The 17,760-nt window shown below is 34.1% G+C and overlaps 2 protein-coding genes and 1 long non-coding RNA gene across 3 annotated transcripts; all 3 read left to right on the top strand.

Annotated features, from left to right (window-relative positions):
- The first annotated feature begins 5,342 nt into the window (after nt 1-5,342).
- Nucleotides 5,343-7,200, top strand: LOC140008265 (small ribosomal subunit protein uS12). Its single transcript, XM_072052103.1, has 4 exons — nt 5,343-5,481; nt 6,429-6,584; nt 6,686-6,812; nt 6,900-7,200. Exons 1-4 carry the CDS (start codon nt 5,477-5,479, stop codon nt 7,038-7,040), a joined length of 429 nt encoding a protein of 142 aa, XP_071908204.1. The 5' UTR covers nt 5,343-5,476; the 3' UTR covers nt 7,041-7,200.
- A 1,941-nt stretch (nt 7,201-9,141) lies between these two features.
- Nucleotides 9,142-11,973, top strand: LOC140007947 (uncharacterized). Its single transcript, XR_011815379.1, has 3 exons — nt 9,142-9,642; nt 11,580-11,700; nt 11,792-11,973. It is a non-coding gene; the product is annotated as an uncharacterized lncRNA (long non-coding RNA).
- A 1,519-nt stretch (nt 11,974-13,492) lies between these two features.
- Nucleotides 13,493-16,812, top strand: LOC113697103 (PWWP domain-containing protein 5). The gene is made up of 2 exons (XM_027216570.2): nt 13,493-13,751; nt 13,912-16,812. Exons 1-2 carry the CDS (start codon nt 13,743-13,745, stop codon nt 16,291-16,293), a joined length of 2,391 nt encoding a protein of 796 aa, XP_027072371.2. The 5' UTR covers nt 13,493-13,742; the 3' UTR covers nt 16,294-16,812.
- The last annotated feature ends 948 nt before the right edge of the window (nt 16,813-17,760 follow it).

Genomic DNA, 17,760 nt, shown 5'->3' with positions numbered 1-17,760 from the left:
AAGTTTTTCATATAGTTTTTGAAAAATAACCTAAAAAACAACTAATCCAAACGGACTTGTATTTCAAAAACGAAATGCTACAGTATTGTTTTTGAAAAACAACCCAAAAAATAGCTAATTCAAACGGACCCGGAGTGCGAGGCGAGGCTTTGAAGTCCTTGAATCATGAGATGCGGACCTGTTTGGTATTTATCCCCTAGAGTCTAGGAGCATTCTCCAATCCGTGGCACTTTCCTTGAGAGGGGGGGGGGGGTAAGGTCCGGCATATTTCTTTTTTTTTTTTTTTGTCAAACCGGCATATTTCTTACGTACTATTATTATAGGACGCCAACATTAGGCAATTATCCCTGTACAGTTTGAAGAAAGCATCAAAGAATCGTTCTTTTTCTTCATGTTTGGAAGCTGAAGAAGGCATCAAAGATACTCAAAAGCGGCAAATTACTTTCACTTGGGAGTGTTTGGATAGCACTATTATCTCAAATAATATTTCGCTTGTATCATAAACATATTTTCCAACTCACCTTTTTATATTTTCAATCACCTTTTTATCTTAAATACATCACATCATAAAAAGTGTTATAATAATTATTTCTAATAATACCCTTTGTTACTGTGCAAGTACCTTCGCCTTTGCAATCATGCCCCCCAAATTACCAAAAGATTGATTAGGTTTTAAGCCCATAATTAAAAAAAATTTGTTTGTTACTTTAATGAAAATGAAAATAGTAGTTTCATATAATATCCTACCGACCATTGATCGGACCTCAGAAGAATCAAATCTTCGATCTTCTTTTCCCATCCGAAAGTCGAGAATTCAGAACAACAACAGAAAAGAAAAAAAGGGAAACAAGAAGAATATGTAAAAGAAAGAAAAAGGCCAAAGCGTCGTAGTCGTACTATCTCTCTAGCTTTACAGTCTCCTCCTGTCAGAAACCTAAAAAAACTACTCCCCTCCAGCCTAGCATTAGTTGTACGATATGACACTTCTGAAACCGTTGCTTGCGTCCATCGTCACATCAGTCACTCATTGGGGATTCGAATCGGAACTGATCGGAACTTTATGCGAATGGACGGACCATCCATCGGACCAGATGATGATGATGATGATGATGTACGGCTGCAGTGTAAAGATCCAGTACCAGTATTCATCTTTGCGGCTTGGTTCGGCGATCAGGTCCGGGACATGTACGACTCACTCCTGTCCCGGGTGCACTAATCGAGGTTGACGGTGGTGTTACTGCTCCTTAATACTAATGCATTCACGGCTGCTTTTTACCGCTTCTACTGCTCCTTCTACCTCCATACTCCTACCATGCGCGTAAAAGTTACATGACTCGGGACTGTTTTGCGAAAAAAAGAAAACAAAACAGAGAGCTATCAATAGTAAGAATTTAAAAACTTACTCACTTAAATTTTTAGGTCAGAATTGAATTTAATCTGTATATTGAGTTCCCTTAATAGGTTGTTTTAGGTTGCGTTTGATAAAACTGAAATCTGAATTTTAAATCCATTCAATTATTGAATTGTTAAGTATTAAATCTAACATATTTGAGTGCATATCACATTCAGTAATAAGTGAATAGTTTATCACTTAATTTTGAGAGCAAGTTTTGCTTAGAAAATTCAGTGCCACTTAATTGATTCAGATGTTCAATTTTGATTTATCAAACGATTTGAATATATTAAAATTTGAATTCGTTAAATTTAAGTGTTGACTTAAATTATCAAACAGGTCCTTAGATTTTCTTCCTAACAAGTGGCAATAGATCTTTTTCAAATGCAAGTGATAATGCAATTCTGTCATACGCATTCAAAAAGAAATGGCAATTTAAGCTAACTTTATATGGAGTTAGTTTACTTCTTTTTTTTTTTAAATAATACTCCACCGAAGACAGCAGGAATGTAGTTGGATTGACCGATCTTGTAGATCAAGTAATTGGACTGATTAATAGTATTGTATCTTTTGAAAAAGTACATCCATTTAAAGCGGATACCACATTGGTTTCTGATGGAGTAACAAATTCACCGCCTGAGACAAATACGGTTCCGTCTATGGTGGAAAGCTGACCTGCCTATGCATGGTGGGAAGAGCCAAGGAAATTAGGACAACTCAGCACTGTGGGCCTGGGTGAAGAAAGGTTATTAAAAGTAGTGACCGGAACCTGGTAGAAGAAGTTTCACCATGTCCATTGTACTTTTAGGATAAATAACATGTATGCCCCTCAACAACTTATGAACTTTTGTATGCACCCAAAAATTATCATTAATTCTGGAGTAGCTCCCCATGCCTGATTGGCAGGAAACAAGTTGCGGGCATTTGTATGCATTAAAGAATTATCATTAATTGGAGAGTAGCTCCCCATGCCTAATTAGCAGGAAACAAGCTGCAAAGAGCTGGAAGATTTGCACCCTCATTCATTGAGACGGCGCCACACACTCTGCTTGGTTATTGACTAAAACCCTACAATCTCTTGGTATTTATAGGGTCCTTTCCTATTATTGTTATTCTAGTATAGCATCTATAGTTTCACTAATTTATTTAATTACCCAACCCAATTTATATTAGTATTTGCTCTTAACTCCTTCAGATGATAATAGGTTTTGCCGGTCACCTTCTCTCATCTGAGCCCCAAAAACATGGATAGAGATGCTTGTACTGAGGCGTCCTCCTTGCATTCGTTCTGCCTACTGTGGGCAGGCCATCTACTTTCCACCATAGAAGCAACCAGACAAATACCATGAGAAAAAAAAGAGCGACCACTTTATTCCCCTGGTTAAATTCTTCTGAAATGCGACCCGGCTTTGTTCTGGGAGTGAGGTGCGGTCGGTGCATGTGCGTGAGTTTGGGAATGTTCCTAATTAATGCTTTAATTGTGGGGGTACGTGTGAGCTGCAAATTGCGTCAGTTCCGGTTGAAATAAATAGATGTTCAAGTCGGTTTTTCTCTCCCGCAATTTATTAGTTCATTTTGTTGCAAAAGTAAATATAACCCAATATTTTTTCTAAAGTGCCTTAAGGATGCGATGCGTTTGATAAAATTAAAATTTGAAATCTAAAGTTTGAATTCATTAAATTATTAAGTACTCAAATCTAACACATTTGAGTGAATATCATCACATTAAGTGATAAGTGAATAATTTATCACTTATTTTTAGAAACAGGTTTTATTTAGAAAATTCAATATTATTTAATTAATTCAGATTTTAAAATTTGATTGTCAAACGCGTCTGAACACGTTAAGATATGAATCAATTAAATTTAAATATTAAATTAAATTATCAAATAATACTTGAGTTCACTATTATATTCTTCAAGACTATAATTTAGAATAGATAAAAGAAAAAAATGAAACAATCAAAGTGAAATAAAGAAAACAGTGTAGCTTTTTATTAACCGTGTACCGTACAACGTTCGGTATTAGCTGTAAAGTCAAATTTGACATGTACTGATACAAGTTTTATTGTTGGATGAGTGGCGCTGATGCGAAGGTCACGTCTTGATTGTCGCAAAACTAGTTAATTATACGCAGATCGATGCTTTGTGCCCATAATGCTTTACGTCTCTCGTACTTTAATGGCATCGGTACACGATGAGCTTGCCAGCACGCTAGCCAATTTGTTTCTTAGTATTATTGTGTAAAAGGCACTTAGGGTGTGCTTGGATCGAGAAGATTTGAAAAAAAATAATTTGCTTCACAAATTTTAATTTTTTTTTTATTTTACAGATATCGCATCATAAAAAAGTGTTACATTAATTATCTCAAATAAATCATCCAAATAAACTCCTATTCAAACAAATTCTAAGTGTTCAACAATGATAGAGAATTGTTAAAAAAGTGTTACAACATTTTGTAAAAAAAAAAAATCATTTCAAATAATCTCCTGTTCAACCAAATATGGAAAAAATATAATACCCTGCTAAGCTAGTATATTTTTATGAAATGAATGGATCCCACTCGAAACATGGCATCTTTCACTCCATCCTACCGTAAAACTTACTCTAGCCGCGGGATAAAATTCCTCATAAGATGTTAAATTTGATTATCATTAACTAAGTTGCCAATTATCATTATGACTAATGTTAAGACCCTAGAATTTAGAGATTTTGAACTCTAATTCTTCTATCCCCTTCCCGTGTAGGGATGACAACGGAGCGGGGTTGGGGCGGGGGACCTCTCCCCCATCCCCCGCTCCCCCCGCCCCGTTTACCTCTCGGGTGGGTCCGCGAGACTAATAAAAATTCGTTTTATAATTTTATTATGGTTAAATTTTCCCAAATAATCAAGTACTAAAATATCAACACATCATCAAATTATTATTCATTGTAATTTTACAATTGAAATTTATAAAAATAATCAAATAAAAATTATTTGAATACAATCCAACATGATGAAATAAATATAACTAAAGTAGTCAAGTTTTTACTTTTGGCACAAATACAATCATTAATTCATTATTATGCATGTGCTTTTTTTAAGATAAAAATGTTATTGTATTAAGTGTAATTAGGGATTTAGTATAAATGTATTAATAAATTTAGTATAACCAATTAATAATTTGTATTGGTACACATATATAATTATTATTATAATTAATAATATCAATTATATTATATATACTAATAGACATTATATAACACATAAAACTAATAATATCATTATTATAAGTTTGTAACTAATTAAATTATATATTATATATAATTATATACATATATATTTTATATATTTATTTTTTTAAAGCGGGTGGTGGGACAGGGGATGGGGCAAGAGTACACTCCCCCGCCCCGTTTCTAAGTGGGGGAGGGGAAAAATTCCCCCCGCCCCTGCCCCAACCCCCTCCCCATTAACCCCCCGCGGGGCGGGTGCCCAACTGCCCATTGCCATTCCTATTCCCGTGGCGGGGCAGGGGATGGGGCAAGAGTACACTCCCCCGCCCCGTTTCTAAGTGGGGGAGGGGAAAAATTCCCCCCGTCCCCGCCCCAACCCCCTCCCCATTAACCCCCTGCGGGGCGGGTGCCCAACTGTCCATTGCCATTCCTATTCCCGTGTCTTAAATTCCACCCCTTCTTGTTCAGAAAAAATTTAAACCAAAAAAAGTCATCTGTTATCATTAATGGATCCCCGTGTATATTTTATGTGGATAGTTTGTGGACAAGGACGTACAAAGTGGAGGAATACGGAGTTGAGAGTCTGGATTTCGGGCCACATTGAGTCGTGATACACACTTTACGGCCAGGAAAGCAAAGTGATGGGCTTTGCCCAACGGAACAATTTTGGAGGAGACTTTAAGTCAATAGGCCGAGAAGGTTTAGGTTATCAGCCCAAGCCCCAGTGCATATATATAGTCATCGGCAATTGTCATAAAGCCATTCCCAGGATTAGGGTTTTAGGATACATCAGCGGCTGCCTCCTCTTTAATCTCTATCTCCCAACTGAAGCCCTAGTCTCTCAAGTCGGAAGTCTCGTCTCACTGCAATCATGGGGTATGATTCATTTCTTCTATATCCTTTTCCATAGCTTTACATTCATGCGTACTGCTTTTATACCTATATGCCCTCTGCTATTTGAATAAATCTAGGCTTGAGCAAAAATTTGTCAATAAAAGCAGAAATATAATATTAACATGTAGTTGTAGCTCTTAGTTGTTGATCTTGGATTTTTCCTTTGTGCTCAAATATGGTACTTTTTTCCCCTGTTTTCTGTGTGTGAAGGCAATCGATTTCCAATGGCATGCTGTTTATTTAAAACTTCATTCTCAAGTTGATAAGAATTTTTATTTTCTTGGAAAGCATATTTGCTAGTTATTTTTTTAGCTAATTTAGCTAATTTGTTTGCATTCTGAGCTTCGAGTTGAATTTTTTTTTCTTGGACATAGCTCAAGTTTTTGCCCTCTTGTTGTTGGGACTTGGGCATTTGATGAATCAAAATTTTTGGGGAGGATAGCCTTTCTTTTTCCGAGGGACTTCTCTGGTTTGCGCTCACTTATCATGATATATCTTTAGTAAAATGTGTTTTAGCTTGTATTCTTTTGGTTCAATAGGTATGTACCGTTGGTGTAATCTTAAAACTTTTTCCCTTTCGGACATTTGGAAGAATTATTGAAAGAGTTCAGTACCTTCGAATGATAATGTTGTAACATGTTGTCATAAGACGAGGGTTGGCCAATTTGATATGTTGCACCATTTCTGTAGGATTGGGATTAAATTGCATTTTGATAAAATCTGGAAGTATTGTTTTTACCGCCAATTCCAAGAGACATTTGCTTGGGTGGTTAATCAAACCCATTGTGTTTGTCAATTATTTTTTCCTATGCTTTGCCCTTTTTGAGGTTTTGTGACTGGTTCATAAACCCTGGTTGATTGGTGGATTTTCTGGGTTTTGTGAACCTCGATGAACGGGTTGACATACTACCTTGTAAATTGTTTTACAGGAAGACACGAGGTATGGGAGCCGGGCGCAAGCTGAAGTCCCACCGTAGGAGGCAAAGGTGGGCTGATAAGTCCTATAAGAAGTCACATCTCGGAAACGAATGGAAAAAACCATTTGCTGGTTCATCCCATGCAAAGGGCATTGTCCTTGAGAAAATGTGAGATGTGTTTCCTTGCATATATTCCTTTCGTTCATGATTAGGACTTCAATACTTTGTCACCTGGTATCTAGGTTTAAGAAGTTGTTTGACATGTGCAGAGGTATTGAGGCTAAGCAGCCAAACTCTGCCATTCGAAAGTGCGCTAGGGTTCAACTCATTAAGAATGGAAAGAAGATTGCGGCTTTTGTCCCCAATGATGGTTGTCTAAATTACATTGAAGAAAATGTAAGCCTTGTAGTACCTGTAATGCTCTTCTTTTGTGGTCTTATTTCCTGGATGGCTTGGTTAACCCCAGAATCTTATATGTTGCAGGACGAAGTGTTAATTGCTGGATTTGGACGTAAGGGGCATGCAGTGGGTGATATCCCTGGTGTCAGATTCAAGGTGGTGAAGGTATCTGGCGTTTCTCTGCTGGCTCTCTTTAAAGAGAAAAAGGAGAAACCCAGATCTTAATCTTGTTACATGTGTTCTTACCCACTGGCATTAAAGTAGCGGAATGGACTTATTGTGGGCTGAGCGCAGCTCTGAACAAATTTTTCCTTTCTTATCTTGTTAGTGAACTAGAATTTTGGGCTATTGGGTCACTGATACGAGATTTGTTGTTTCGAGCAAATGATACTCTCTGCCTTGTCTTCTTTCTTTTTTTTTTTTTTTTTCTTTTTTTTTGAAAAAGGAAATTTCCCTCGTTTCAGTCCGTGCTCTCTTTGTGCGGTTGGGCTTGTCAACTGTGTGTGGAATTTTTTTTTTTTTTGGGGGCATTGGGAATGGTTGAAAAAGGAAGATTTTTCGCCACCATTCCGAGAACTACAATGATCAACAAAGTCAGAATAGTAATTTCAGTATTTATTTCTTTTTCAATGTAATATGATCAATGTATAATTGAGAACGTCATTGTTAAAACTAAATAGCTATCATTGCCAACTCCATTGAGACTTTCAATGATGTTCTTACTTATACATTGATTATATAACATTAAAAAAGAAATAATGTGACTATTATATATATAACATTGAAAAAGAAATTAGGTCTTTTACAATTCTTTTAACATTAGAGAGTCTAATATATGTATATATCTATATATATATATATATATATATAGTTTTTGTTTATGTTTTATCTTTTACAATTAAATCGATCTTATTATTAGTAATCATCTATCCAACTTTCATTTTATGTTTAGTATGCTTTATTTGTTATAGTATTTTTTTATTATATGTTTGACTTTTCACTCCCGACCTAAAATTCATATTTAGTATGCTTTATTTGTTATAGTATTTTTATTATTTGTTTAACTATTCACTCCCATTCTAAAATTAAAATTAATCCGTCATTGCTTAAATTTGGAACTTGCATGAGCTAAATGTTAATTAACTCCTTGCAAGGTTGTTATATATACTTGCATGATTGATGCTAAATGCTAATTACCCCGTTGCGAGGTTCTAGTGTGTCGCCTGAACATTCAAGACGGGGAAAGAGCTGCGTCGTGGTGGTGCACCACAGCCACTGTGGTCGATTGAAACGAACAAAAGGAGGATTCGATGAAGATTTCCCGAGCGCAAGGACGACAATTTTTCTGCAAGCTACTTAAGAGGACCTATGCCGTATCTTCTAGGTCACATTTTTTCTTTCGACTGGGAGCAGGCAGAGAAACAAACACAGCGCTAGTCTCTGTTTGGATTCATCATTTTTTGAAAAACAAATTTTTCATCTACAATATTGCAGTAATATACAAACAAAAACAACTCCAAAAACACCATATCCAAACAATATATCAAAAATAACTCAAAATATACAAAAAAAAATTGGAATTTTTTATTTGAAATTATGCGAATTTGGCTCGAATTTGGTAATGAAGTTTTTGAAATCAGAAATAGAAATCAGATTTTTCGATTTCAATTTCGTTTATATTATATATGTATATATATTAATATTTATTTATATATTATATTTTTTATTTCAATTTTGTTTTATAATATGTATATTTCAATTATGTATATTAATATGTATATTATATCAATTGAAATAAATATATATATATATATATATTCATATATAAATATTTTGTTTAAAATATATTTATATATATTTATATATTTATTTCAATTTTCTTTTATAATATGTATATTAATATATATTAATATGTATATTTCAATTATGTATATTATTATATATATAAATTATAGTAATACTAATATGTATATTTCAATTATGTATATTAATATGTATATTATATATATTATATCAATTTAAATAAATATTATATATTAATATATAAATATAAATATTTTGTTTAAAATATATTTATACATATTTATAAATATATTTTATTTATATTTATTTAAATATATAAATATGTTTATTTCAATTTTCTTTATAATATGTATATTAATATGTATATTTCAATTTGTGTATTTCAATTATGTATATTATAGTATATATATAAATTATATTAATATTAATATGTATATTTCAATTATGTATATTATGTATATTATATCAATTGAAATAAATAAATATATATGTATATATAAATATAAATATAAATGTTTTGTGTAAAATATATATATATTTTTATTTTTATATATTTATATAAATATATATATTTCAATTTTGTTTTATAATATGTATATTAATGTATATATTTTTATATATGTATATTAATATATATTTAATATACATGTTATAAAACAAAATTGAAATAAAAAATATTATATATATAAATAAATATTAATCTATATCTATATAAATTTGAGAAGGGATTTTCAGGAACAAGCCTCCACAACCCTTCCCACTCTCAACTCTATTTTCCTAGCATTTTACATTTATCTTATTTCGTAAAAAAAATCATGGGCCCATTACATCCCCACGTTTCCCTCAAATAAGAAGTTAATTCCAACTAAAACTCCCACGTTCTCTCAAACAAAAATGTAACTTCCACTTACATTAAAACTCTGCTTCTTCTTCTTCGTTCACTTCTGATCTTTTTGGGTCCAAGGAGTCCTCTGCTTCATCCTCTTCATGGATATTTGAGTCCATCTTGGCGCCGTCTCCAAAGGTATCTGCCTATATTCAACAATAAATTCTATTGTATAAGCGTGTTGTCTGATGCTTATTGTTAATAAAATAACTATTTATGACATGGACTTTTGGAGTTATGGTGCCAACCTCCTTTTTTTGGATTTCTTTATTTGTTAATGTTTTAGTATGACTTTTTTTGGGCTTATTGGAATTAGAAGTTTCTGTTTTACATATTGTTAATAAAATAACTATTTATGACATGGAATTTTGTTTTTGGATTTCTTTATTTGTTAATGTTTTAGTATGACTTTTTTTGGGCTTATTGGAATTAGAAGTTTCTGTTTTACATATTATTAATAAAATAACTATTTATGACATGGAATTTTGGAGTTATGGTGCCAACCTCCTTTTTTTGGATTTCTTTATTTGTTAATGTTTTAGTATGACTTTTTTTGGGCTTATTGGAATTAGAAGTTTCTGTTTTACATATTGTTAATAAAATAACTATTTATTACATGGAATTTTGGAGTTATGGTGCCAACCTCCTTTTTTTGGATTTCTTTATTTGTTAATGTTTTAGTATGACTTTTTTTGGGCTTATTGGAATTAGAAGTTTCTGTTTTACATATTATTAATAAAATAACTATTTGTGACATGGACTTTTGGAGTTATGGTGCCAACCTCCTTTTTTTGGATTTCTTTATTTGTTAATGTTTTAGTATGACTTTTTTTGAGTTTATTGGAATTAGAAGTTTCTGTTTTACATATTGTTAATAAAATAACTATTTATGACATGGAATTTTGGAGTTATGGTGCCAACCTCCTTTTTTTGGATTTCTTTATTTGTTAATGTTTTAGTATGACTTTTTTTGGGTTTATTGGAATTAGAAGTTTCTTTTTTACATATTGTTAATAAAATAACTATTTATGACATGGACTTTTGGAGTTATGGTGCCAACCTCCTTTTTTTGGATTTCTTTATTTGTTAATGTTTTAGTATGACTTTTTTTGGGCTTATTGGAATTAGAAGTTTCTGTTTTACATATTGTTAATAAAATAACTATTTATGACATGGACTTTTGGAGTTATGGTGCCAACCTCCTTTTTTTGGATTTCTTTATTTGTTAATGTTTTAGTATGACTTTTTTTGGGCTTATTGGAATTAGAAGTTTCTGTTTTACATATTGTTAATAAAATAACTATTTATGACATGGACTTTTGGAGTTATGGTGCCAACCTCCTTTTTTTGGATTTCTTTATTTGTTAATGTTTTAGTATGACTTTTTTTGGGCTTATTGGAATTAGAAGCGTGTTGTCTGATGCTTATTGTTAATCAAATAACTATTTATCACATGGACTTTTGGAGTTATGGTGCCAACCTCCTTTTTTTGGATTTCTTTATTTGTTAATGTTTTAGTATGACTTTTTTTGGGCTTATTGGAATTAGAAGTTTCTGTTTTACATATTGTTAATAAAATAACTATTTATGACATGGACTTTTGGAGTTATGGTGCCAACCTCCTTTTTTTGGATTTCTTTATTTGTTAATGTTTTAGTATGACTTTTTTTGGGCTTATTGGAATTAGAAGCGTGTTGTCTGATGCTTATTGTTAATCAAATAACTATTTATCACATGGACTTTTGGAGTTATGGTGCCAACCTCCTTTTTTTGGATTTCTTTATTTGTTAATGTTTTAGTATGACTTTTTTGGGGCTTATTGGAATTAGAAGTTTCTGTTTTACATCATAAATATTGTTTGTGTATGCTACAATTTTGCAATCTTTTAGCCATTGGAAAATACTATTAACTTAAGCCCTCTTTGACCGATGAAAACTGATGCAGCTTTGGTACTAGAACTCCGGTGCTCTTCTTAGTACGCATCATACTTTTTTTCTTGAACCTTTGGCAGACGTCAAACAGGTATTGCATATACCTTTTTTTGTATTGCATATAATATTTTATTTGTCAAACAGGTACAACGTTAACATACAAATCAGAGATTTCAGTGGTAATATGCATCTTAATCTACAAGACAGACATGCACGATTTGTATTTGGTTGTGATGCTTCTTATCTCAGGGCATTACAAAGGAAGGTAGAATTTCTTAACATATGTTTATTTTGTATAGTACTATTTATAAATTATGTAAAAAAATACACTAATTTCGTATGTTTTTCATTATCAGGAAAATTATGATAGGTTATTCGGCCAACGAATTAATTCATACAAAGATCGTGCATTTTCATTTGTAGTACGCACTCCACAAAATTCATCAGAGTTAATTAAATCACCAATTTTGACGTTCGTACTAAAAGTGGATTGGTGCGAAGAGTGTTCGCACCTTCAAGGAAGATTATCAAATCGGGTGTTTAGTATTTGTAAGTATTTCATTTTAAAGATTCAATTACATTCATTTGTAGAAATATATCATTCTCTTTTTTAATATAGATTTTAATTTTTTTTTCAGGATCCATCTTCCGAAAAAAGATAGTTCTAGAATGATATACACATTTTATTATATTTCAAACTATTGTTAAACAGATATTACATTTAAATTTTGTTGGTTCAATTTTTTCACCTTTATTTGTTCATCATTTTATTTTTTCCAATAATGTCAGAGCCGTGCGTAGCACGGGTATTCACACTAGTATATAGAAACAGAGACAGTATATATTTAAAAAAATCCCAAAAAATTGTAAATTATAAAAATACTCAAAAATATTTTTTAAAAATACCTCTAAAAACAATCTAAGAAACATCCATAGTAAAAGTTTTTCATATACACAGTTACAGTAAAGTTTTTAAAAAACACCTCCAAAAACAGCTAATCCAAACGGTGCCAGACGGTAATCCATATCTTTCATCAAATCAAGTGGCATGTATACATGGCAATTTCCTTGTATTATCATTGCACACTAATTAATATAAACTACAAAAATAACCATACTTTAATGATCTCCCGCCTATGGTATTATTGAAATGAAAGACTTGATTTTATACATTATTAATGATTCATTAACTAAGAATCCTTTCATATTTGGATTCATTCGATGTTGCCATAAATGTCTTTGGGCTTAACAGAATAAACTAGATGTAATATTGAAAATGGATAGAATGTCCAATGTTTTGCAGACAGAGAAGTTAAATGAGTTATTCATAATTTTTAGTAATTGCAAAATAGCCAAAATATTTTATTTATATTAATTTAGCAGCCTCCTACATAGTCTATGTCCTAAAGAAAAGGTGACAATTTGATCTTTTTAATATAAATATTAGATTGACACGGGAATTGATTATAAGAACCACATTAAACTCTCCAATTGTTTCTCATATGAATGTTATGCAAAAAAAAAAAAACTAGCCTTGTTTAATAACTCAATTCACTACTTCAAATGAATGAAAACTGATCTTAATATGTTTAGCTGCATTTAATAATGAAAAATTAAACATTTGAATTAATTATGTAGCATCCGAATTTCGTATGCAAACCTTACTTTTAAAAATAAATAATAAACTATTCATTTATCATTTAATATAATATACTTCAAGACTTAATAATTTAATAATTTAATGAATTCAAATTTTATATTTTAGACATCGATTTTTAGATTTCAATTTTATTATAAAAAGCAACCAAAATCTCCACAAGTTCTTGGTTAGTCTAGTATTTGGTGTGGTAAAACGTTTGAGGATGCGCGCGCTGCACGTCTTGACCACATCCTCCAATCGTCCGGCCCAGGCCCGTGTGCCGCCAGGCGACAATTCAACCCAATCCAACTCATCCCTCCCACCATCTCATTACAGTCGCACGGGGAAGACACGTGTCCGCGCTGAGGTTCTACTTGAAAAGCTTCACAACTAGGCCTGCCACCTCCTTTGCTTTCTCGCGAAAGCATAAAGCAAATACTAGCAGCAGCACCACCCAGCCAAAAAAGGGGGGAAAAAAATCGGAAACACTGAACCGTACAACGTCCGCTGAGCACCTCCACCTCCACTTCCTGCATCTATAAGATATACAGCACATTCAATCTGCGGTCTCTCCATCGTTTTTCCATTTTCCTCCGATAATCTCATCGGGCCGTTTGGTGCTCATCATTGTCGCTGAGTCCAGCAAAGTCGGGCGTGCCAGCTAATTCATGATATTAGTAAGTTAATACGAAATTATCTTCCACTTATATAGCATGCATATGCTTTAACACCAGACGTGTCCTAACTGTGGTATAATAACTTGGTTATTCATTTTTATCAAGATTTTTGCTCGACTATCCTTTAGTCCTGTTTTGTTTCTTGATATGCTATGTATAGGGTTTCTTAGATATCTTCTTTGATATTGAACTACATCGACTTAAACCTCGAGGCCGTTCAATTGAAGGAAACAACGAGAATAAGCTTCATATGAGTCCAGTTGATGATACCCCTCTGTCTAATCCTGCTGGCGATCCGGGTGAATTTTCTGTGACTGGGGTTAGGGATTTTGGGAAAGTGAATGGTTCATCTGTTACCTATGGGTTCAAGGGCTTGAATGCTGAAATGGAGGGTCTGAAAAGAGATAAAAGTTTGGAGGTAGAAACTGAAGGTAACAATAGAGAACCTGAGCCAAACGAGGGGTATTCCTGGAAGGGAGGAGTTTGTGGGCAAGAAACTGTTAAAACTGATGGTAAATTGGATGTACAATTAAAGGGTACTGACAATAATGAGGTTAAAGATAAGATAGAGCCCGATCACAATGAAGAGATGGGAGTTTGTGAGTTTCCACAATATGGTGACAGCGGGAATCGAAAAAGTTTCTTTGTGGATCTGAATTCGCACCATCAGGAGGGAATTTTTATTCAAGGTGCTGAAAGTACAACGGCTTTGATTGAGGGTAGCTTGCCATTTTCTGTTGGTTTAGCGGAAGTTACAGATGCTACTATTAAAAATGGTGTATCTGCTAGAAACCGACAAGCACCAATTAAAGAAGTGATAACAAGTGGACCATTTAATGAAGTGGATGGAAAGGATGCTAAGCCTTGCATACTGATACCAAAAAGTCGTGGGGAAGGGAATCAGATGGAAAAGGAAAGCGAATTTTATGTGTCTGATTTAGTATGGGGCAAGGTAAGGAGCCATCCATGGTGGCCTGGCCAGATAATTGAACCATCAGCTGCATCCGAGAAAGAAATGAAATATTTTAAGAAAGATAGTTATTTGATTGCTTATTTTGGGGACCAAACTTTTGCATGGAATGAAGCCTCAAAGATAAAGACATTCCAAATGTATTTCTCTCAAATGAAGAAGCAAAGTAATGCCACTGCTTTCTGCAATGCTGTGAACTCTGCCTTGACTGAGGTTTCTAAAAGGGTCGAGTTTGGCTTGGCCTGCAGATGCTTGCCTGAGGAGGTAAGTGCCAAGGTCAAGTCACAGGTGGTTTTAAAGTCTGGCATCTGGGAAAAATCAATCAGGACATATGCTGGAGATAGTTTTTCAACTGCAGCAGCTTTTAGTCCTGCAAAACTCGTCAACTCTTTGGAGGCATTAGCTAAATCCCCACATAATGATATTGATGATTTGGAATTTGTCATAGCAAGAGCGCAGTTATTGGCATTTAATAGATGGAAGGGTTATTACCAACTACCTGTATTTGAAGAACTAAATGGTTTTTTGGGAAACGATCTTGATCTTGCTGCAGTACAGGATGAGAAAAATCTTGTTGAAGTGATTGATGATGGTTTGGGTTCCGAGGAAGATAATGAAATTGAATGTGGAAAAAAAATGTCTCCTTTGCATGGGGTTTCTTGCAGGGGCATGGGTCTCCCCTTGAATAATGAGCGCAAAACAAAAAAGAAAAAACACTTGCAGGACTTGATGTCTGGAAGCAGCTTGAGCTTTCGAGATGGTGGATATGAAGACGAAGGGAAAGCAAGCAGTGACAAGGCTTCTGTATCTTCTGGAAAGAAACGCAAAGCGCTTGGTTCTACATCCAGTGAATCAACGAAAAGAATGAGGAAAAGGGTTTCCATGCAGAGTGCAAGAACTGCAACTTCATTGTTGAGAAATTACGTTGAAGTTGGAGATAGCATGCATGGGCTTGCGGGGAAACTACATAGTGGTGCGGTTCCCGCCCTTAACACTGGCATTAAAATTTCACAAGGAGCAATAGTTAACCACAGTAAAAAGTCTGGAAAGACTTATTATTCTGGAGCTTCAACCTTGACCACTGAGAAATCTTGTAGAAGGCCACCTCCTTGTGAGTATCCTTCTATGAGAGAGATATTTTCAGAGCTGTGTCTTGCTGCTGAAAATCCAGTGAAAGGTTACAGTTCTTTGACAACAATAGCCAGTTTTTTCTGTGATTTTCGCAACTCTATCTGTATGGAACATAACAATCTTAAAAAAAGGACAAAGTCATCAGGTAAACAAATAGTTAAAAAGTCAGCCGATGTAGAAGCTGCAGAAGCATTTGAATTTGAAGGTATGGAAGACTCTTACTGGACTGACAGAATTATCCAGAGCAACTTGGATGATCAGGTACTGTTCGAACCTGAGCCCCCCTCAGAGAAGGATGTTGTTGTTGCTGAACAAGAAGGTTTGGAGGGTACAAATCCAAACTTGGATAATCAACTTGAAATGAATCCTGTGGTTACTGAACTGGGAGCAGAAGATCCTGTGCGATCGTACCCTGTGGATGAAAAGTCATATGAAAACTAGTCTGATCCTTAACTTCACTTATTTAGAATCTATTCCTTCAATAACTAACCTGAACGACATATTCGACTGCTATGGACCAGTGAAGGAGTCGCAGACTAAAGTTCTAAGTAAGAGCAAGCGTGCAAAAGTGGTCTTCAAGAGGCGTTCTGAAGCTGAAACTGCCTTCAATAGTGCTGGAAAATTCAACATTTTTGGACTTTCGCTTGTTAGTTGTCGCCTTAGATACACATCACCTCGCAAAGCTGCTGCTACATGCAAAACTAAAAGAAGAAGAAAGAATGCAATATCAATAGAAGACAGTGCAATGTGACATTTTTCATGGTGAGACGAGTTCTAAGTATTCTCCTATAGCATGTGTACTCTTTCTTCCTTTTTTTTTTTCTCTCGAAGGAACATGTGTACTCTTACTGACCAATGTAAAGTGAAGAAATTCTGTAAACCATGCAATTACGTGTACATGATTAGCATGCACAGCTAATCTACTGAGCCTTTGTAGATAATGCTTTTGTTTCCAGTTGAGTTTGACTTCTTTTGTCTGTAGCCTTTCTTCTTGGCAATTTTGGTAACAAACAGGACCTAGCCAATAATTGTACGAATTGCCCTCTATCATTTCAGTTGTTTCCATTTGCAAAGTGCTAGGCTGCACAGTGTGCCACCACTGTATTGAGGCAGATCTTCGTTGAGCTTGAACCGTAAATTTAGTAAAACTGCCATTGTGGTTGATATGCCCAATATGGTATTTGGGTTGAGAAGTAGAAGTGGAGGTTAATAATGCATGACTCTAATATCACAAGATTAGTTAGCGTTGGACTTTCGGTAGTAGTATGTCGTCTTTTTTATCTTTAGTTGTTGGAAGTGGTCCTTTCTGGCATGCTTTGCTGTTTAATTTTTGGTGGTCCTTTCCGGTATTGTTCACCGAAAGCGAAAGAGTCGCACATGGGGCTGCAAACGAGACAAGTCGAGTCGAGTTTTGAGCTAATTGAGCCGAGTCTCGACTAAATTTTACCAAACTCGAGCTCGAGCTCGACGAGCTGGCAAATTTCGAGCTCGAGCTCGACTCGAATCAAGTCGAGCCGAGCTCGAGCTCCAAAAAAATAAAAATAATTATTTTATTTTTAAAAAAATAAATAAAATAATATTTTTTTCTTAATAAATAATAAAATATTAAGGATATATACGTAATTTTACTATGAAAATAAAAAATAAAAAAAATATATATAATATACGTAATTTTATTATTAAATAAAAAATATATATATATACCCAAGCTCGCGAGCCTAACCAACTTAATATTTTGAACTCGAGTTCGAGCTCGAGTTTGACTCGAGCCGCTCGCGAGCGGTTCGATTCATTCATTTACGGCCCTAGTCGCACAGGTGTTTGTTCCCTTGTCCATCTCCCCAACCCCTAAACGGTCTTTGCTCCACCGTACGACCATCGTTGTGGCATTTCATTTAGGCAAAAGAT

Source organism: Coffea arabica, chromosome 6c (genome assembly GCF_036785885.1).
Source record: "Coffea arabica cultivar ET-39 chromosome 6c, Coffea Arabica ET-39 HiFi, whole genome shotgun sequence".
In the NCBI taxonomy this organism is placed as follows: domain Eukaryota; kingdom Viridiplantae; phylum Streptophyta; class Magnoliopsida; order Gentianales; family Rubiaceae; genus Coffea; species Coffea arabica.
Note: the sequence above shows the minus strand (reverse complement) of the source record. Positions and strands in the feature narration are given on the sequence as shown.

Excerpts from the sequence above, each read along its gene's own strand:
- LOC140008265 (XM_072052103.1), top strand. Across the intron at positions 6,585-6,685 it reads GGCATTGTCCTTGAGAAAAT|AGGTATTGAGGCTAAGCAGC; the intron begins GTGAGATGTGTT and ends TGACATGTGCAG. Across the intron at positions 6,813-6,899 it reads TAAATTACATTGAAGAAAAT|GACGAAGTGTTAATTGCTGG; the intron begins GTAAGCCTTGTA and ends TATATGTTGCAG.